This window comes from Macroventuria anomochaeta (assembly GCF_010093625.1).
Source record: "Macroventuria anomochaeta strain CBS 525.71 unplaced genomic scaffold BU25scaffold_40, whole genome shotgun sequence".
Taxonomy (NCBI): Eukaryota; Fungi; Ascomycota; class Dothideomycetes; order Pleosporales; family Didymellaceae; genus Macroventuria; species Macroventuria anomochaeta.
Window position 1 is genome coordinate 3693 of NW_022985401.1, and position 5454 is coordinate 9146.

The 5454-nt window shown below is 44.6% G+C and overlaps 3 protein-coding genes across 3 annotated transcripts; 2 read left to right on the forward strand and 1 right to left on the reverse strand.

The window, feature by feature from the left end:
• Positions 1 to 497: 497 nt before the first annotated feature.
• BU25DRAFT_308039 (uncharacterized protein) lies at positions 498 to 653 on the forward strand (the record flags this gene model as incomplete). The annotated part of the gene is made up of 1 exon (XM_033702088.1): positions 498 to 653. A coding segment is annotated over one exon (156 nt), but the record flags the coding sequence as incomplete, so codon positions are not given.
• Positions 654 to 1046: 393 nt separating this feature from the next.
• Positions 1047 to 1331, forward strand: BU25DRAFT_314880 (uncharacterized protein; the record flags this gene model as incomplete). The annotated part of the gene is made up of 1 exon (XM_033702183.1): positions 1047 to 1331. A coding segment is annotated over one exon (285 nt), but the record flags the coding sequence as incomplete, so codon positions are not given.
• A 1071-nt stretch (positions 1332 to 2402) lies between these two features.
• On the reverse strand, positions 2403 to 4880 carry BU25DRAFT_451613 (uncharacterized protein; the record flags this gene model as incomplete). Its single annotated transcript, XM_033709764.1, has 3 exons — positions 2403 to 4435; positions 4502 to 4659; positions 4738 to 4880. 3 exons carry the CDS (start codon positions 4878 to 4880, stop codon positions 2403 to 2405), a joined length of 2334 nt encoding a protein of 777 aa, XP_033557126.1.
• Positions 4881 to 5454: the final 574 nt, after the last annotated feature.

Genomic DNA, 5454 nt, shown 5'->3' on the forward strand with positions numbered 1-5454 from the left:
GCAATCAAGAAGAGGAAGAGGGCAATCAAGAAGAGGAAGAGAGCAATGAAGAAGAGGAAGAAGGCAATGAAGAGGAAGAAGAGGGCAATCAAGAGGAAGAAGAGAGCAATCAAGTAGAGGAAGAGGGCAATCAAGAAGAGGAAGAGGGCAATCAAGAAGAGGAAGAGGGCAATCAAGAAGAGGAAGAAGACAGCAATCAAGAAGAGGATGAGGAGGTAGTAGTAAAGAGGCGTGCTGCAAAGGGGAAGGGCAGGGCTGTCCAAGTTGGCACTGAGGAAGAGGAAACCCTGGCAGATCCTACTGCTCTTGTTCCCACTGTAACCCACCGGAATCATCAGTCTGAGCAAAGACACCACAACAATCTCAAGGCAAGAGAGGCTCAGCACAAGCAATCTCTTGGCTTAGTTGAGCCAAGTCCACAGGCACCAAGAGCAGAACAAACAGCTTATGGGCTCATATCGCTAAAATCCAGCCCAACAATTGCCTGGATTATTAAGCAGCCAGTAAAGCAATCCACCTTCTTCGATACAGCCAAAACTCCTTATGCAACAGCTGCTGCCATGGTGGAAAAGGCACTTTCTCTTGGGAACAACACATCACAGTCTCATGCCTACTACTTCCTTCAGCAGTGGCGTACAAGGGGCAGTCCTATTCCAAATACTTTTGGGTCCAGCAATTCCTTGGTCTCTGCATCTGCTCCTGGCTCTATGCTTGTAACTCTTCCTCCAAAGCAGACACATAACAGCCAAGCCTCCTATAGTATGCAGCCTCGTCCTATTGCTCAGTTTAGTTACATATGGGAGGTTGTAACAGGCTGTGAAACACAGCTTGGTGCTGTTTATGTTCAGTACCAATGGGCTATGGCTTATTTGGCTCAACTATACCAACACAAGGTTGCACAGCTGAAATGTGAAGAGCCAAGCTCAGCTTCTGGTCATAGAAGAGCAGGAAAGGGCAAAATTCTGTCTGAGGCCAAGCAGGCACTATTTGCTGAGGTGCCAGGGGTTAGTTGGACTGTGTTCAACGGGCGTCTGAAGCGAGCAAAGCGTTATCTGACAGCAGCAGAGCAGCTGGGCTGGAGCATTCTTTGCCTTATGCCACATGATCAAGTTACTTCTACTTGGGTAGAACAGACATTGCGTGTGCCAGAATGGGAACTGTGGCTCAAGGCAGTAGAGAAAGTGAACCCTATTGCAGTAGCTGTAAGCCATGAACTTGATACATGGCTTGGCCCTGCTGCTCTTGCAGGTGGACCTATCACCCAGCAAGAGCTGCTTATTATTGAAGCAAGGTCTATGCAGGCAGTACTCTCTAGTGTTGAGATACAAAACAATGAAGAAGGACATGAAGAAGACACTGGGGAAGAGGAAGAGGAAGAAGCCCAACATGACAGGAATGCAACATCAAACCATTCTGCTACTGTACCACACAAACAGCTTCACCAGCTGAGCTTGTTTGAGCTCTTTCAGCCAATAAATCATAAGGGATAACAATTGTGTAGTATAAGTATCTTAGCCTGTATGTAGGGTTAGTGTAGAGCACATGACAGCTATTGTCATATTACTTGTGTTCTATCTCTCTTTTTTTCTGTCTTTTTATGTATCACTATAGCCCACACTGACTTCATGCTGCCCTTTGGTCTTCCTTAGATCCCTATTGCTTGCTATCCTGTCATCTAGTTGTACAGAGATTTTGATACACTACATTCTATACCTTGAGCTATGTGCTGCAAAAGCTTTGAAATCACTTATTCTTGCAAGGTCCTCTGATTAGGTCCTTTCTATTCATTTCTTTACTACCCAAGATACAAATAACTCATCCTTAACCTAACAAGACAAGTTACCGTCCTATATTTCTATCCTTGCTTTGTCTTTGACTAACTCATCTAGGCCTAACCCTATAGAGTCTTCCACTGTTCACCTTTCTTGGGCTATCAATATCTACATTGCCTTGCTTTGACAGTTCCTACCTATCCTAGACCTGTTTGACAAAAGTCCTACCTCTTTGCCTGCTTTGCTAGCTAACATGTTCAGTTTTAGTCTTACCAATATCTATATCATTAGCATAGCATTTGATTTGGTAGATAGTCCCAAAGACACTGAAGTCAACATTACATCTATGCTTGATTTGATCCTATAAGAAATACTATCTAAATTCTGTCTTGCTACATCTAGTTTGTTTAGTACAAGGTAACTTTGTGAGATTTGCAATATGTATAAATATAAGGGTTAAAATTGTACATGTCCACTCTATATATGGACTTATTTTGTAACAAGCTGCTAGACATAAGGGCTATTATATGTAGCTACAAAACCAATTATACAAAGGTATCAATGTGTCAAAAGTGCATAAAACATGTAAAGGAATCCTTGCAAATCAGCTTGTAGTTGTGTTTGTCTCTATCAAGTGCTTTGTTCAGATGGCAGGTATGCACTGCCATCTTCTCTTTCCTGGTTGCTGTTTACTCTGCTATTGCCACTATGGCTTTGAGAAGTGGCATCATGTGCAGCCCTGGTACCAGTAATAGAGTATACAGCTCCTGGGCCAATAATAACCTTTTCCTGATTACTCTGCTCTTGCACAAACTCAACCATCATAGCCTCAAGCTCATCAAGGCTCATGCCTCTGATCCTTTCCTGCATTTTAAGTAAAGGTGGCTTCCCTTGCTCCCATACTGGTGCCCATCCTTGTGAGCCAATACTCCTCCTTCCACTGCTCCAATACTCTTTAGACTCATCTTCACCAAGCATCTTGATCCCATGCTTGCCATAAGCTTTAATAAGTTGAAAAGCATCCCAGGGTGTGTTCATGCTACCATATCTGCCAGTGCTGCGGTGTGCTTTGTACAACAAGACATGAAGTGTCCTAGGGTTGTCCTCTTCAGGCTGTTGTACAGCCAGTGTAGGATGGTTAAAGATTGCAGAAAACCACATAAGCTTTCGAGATAGCCCCTTTTCCTGGCTGGTCTTTGTTGATTCAATGAGCGCACGGTCTGATGGATAAGGTAAGATCCAGTGGGTCAGGCGGACCAAGTGTAGAAACTGATCTAGCCATAGCTGAGATCTTTGATAACCTAGCTCTTTTTCTAGAAGATCCAAGGTTCTCTGTAAGATCTGGCGAAATGGTTTCCACCCCCAGCCTAGTCTCTTCCTTTCATCCTCTAAGAAGAGAAAGTTGAGTAGATCTTCTACTCCTTTGAAAGCTCCTTTGTTCCCTGTAACAATGTGAGGTGGACTAACAACACCATTGTTAAGGAAAAAACCTTTCATTCCATCAAAGCAATATGCCATTTTTCCTCTTTGCTCAAGTGCTTGAGGAGAAAGTTGCTGTGTTTGCTTATGGGCTTTCAACATAGCCTTCCACACATCGGCATCAAACTGCTCTAGATTCAGAGCATAGAGATACTCTAGCCACTTTCGAAGTAGCCCTGGGTTTTTGCCAATGTTGTGCTCTTGGAACCACCTTTCTGCTTGGTTGAAACGGACATAGATGTTCTGAAGATCCTTTACTGCCTGCCATCTCTTCTTGTACTCAGTATGCATAAGCAGGCAGCCATTTAGCAAGTTCTCCCCATGGGGTGGTTTGATCCTTAGAGTAGCCCAGTTAAACTTGGGCAGGAACCAGCCTAATCCACACTGCTCTATTGTCTGCTGCATGCCAAAGCCTTCTACTACCACAAGCTTCTGTTTACTGTTCTCCCAGCGGTCTATGTATAGCAGTGACTCTGCTGATAGTATGTTGCTTCCATAGCAAAATCGAAGTGCTCGAAGAGCTACTATCATAACTGCTTGTTCAGCTAGTGAAACTGCTCCAAAGGTATTGGCTCTGGTATGCTCAAACAAGAAGCAGTATTTGTTGATCTGGGCACGGAGGAATCCAAGAAGCTCCTGGGTTGGGACAATGTAGTATGGGAGTGGAGCACTTGGGCTGTCCTCAGAGATACTGTAGAGGTCCTGTTGGGTCCACTGGCTCTCAATCTCTTCCATCATAGTTAGAGAAATCCGATGCTCTTCTCTGATCCCATATGACCTCTGTAGGTTGTCCCTGAGATTGACATGTGCTCGCTGCTTCATGTGGAGATAGGCCTTTTCACAGACTGCCTTGGAGAATGTAATCCCTCCACCTTCCTGTTGAAGAGAGTGAATATAGCCAGGGTCTAGTGCAAGGTTTTCTAATGCATCTTGTTGAAAGATATAGGCCTTTGAGGTATCAAATGGTGTCTTAATCAATCCATAGAACTGAGAGTAGACTAGGCCATCTGCACGTTCTTTTCCACTTGGTGAAGCAAAGAGGGTCTGGTTAGTACTGTCTCTTGTTGTAGCAAAGGGATACACAGTACGATGAGGATTGCCTCTGGCTGGTTTTTTGTCTGCAAGCAGAACAACTCGGGACTTGTAGTAGGCATCCAAGCAGCACTTCCTCCAGAGAAACACCTCTGCATTATGCAAGCTAGGTGTAGTGTTGTTTGGAAGATTGCTATCCTCTGAGGTGACTTGCTTACCAAGATCAACAAAGGTAGACTCCTTACTGCAGAACTGTTGATCTGTGACTCTAGACCAGGAGTCCTGCCACTTGTGGAAAGCAGTGCTTAAGTCTTCAGCCATGTACTCTAGCTTAGTGTTTTTAGAGTGTGCAAAGAGTGCAGCACCTCTAAAGCGACTAAACAAGGGATTGCAAGCAATGCTGTCTTGAATACAGGTCCAGATCTGGTGGAGATGTTGTGGCTGTAGAGCATACTTGAGAAGCTGTTCTCTTGAGGAGCTCTTCTTTGCATAACTCTCAGCTGACAGCACAGTGGCATCTAGACGAACAACCTCAGCAGACACAGGGTAGTGCTGCAGAACATTGGAATCTGCTATACTTTTCTGGATAGCTGGCATAAGCACAGAGTCATACCAAAGCTTGAAGTCTTCATTGCTAAGGAAAGTACTATGCTCATTACCACTTCCAAGATGTAACTCTGGAAAGAAGATGTAGATCTGAACTGACTCTATGCCAATGACTGTTCCAAAACAGTAATGTGGGATCTTATGAAGTGGCTGAGTTGTATAGCACAGCTCCCCCTTGTGCTTATAGGTCAGGACCCTAAGCCTGAAGTGGATGTCGTGCCTCAGATTGAGGGCAGTGCTTGCATTTGGTAGCCAGTAAATGCCTTGACGAGCAAAGCCAAGGCTGCTAGGAAAGCAGCAGAGACTATCAATGTCAAATGTTGTCTTAGGAGCACAGGCTATGGTGCTGCTTTGATAGTGCTTAGACATGCAGAGGCTTAGTGGCAGCTTCTCATTGCGTGTCCCAGTATCTTCAGGTAGGGCTATAGGACTTGTGCCCTCAAAGGCACTTTGACAATCAATGCCATCTACTAAGCCTTCTGCCCTCTTGAAACAAGGATTGCTCAGGACATCTGGAAGAGGAGTCCCATTGTTGTAGTCTCCACATAGCAGCCTAGTGATTGAC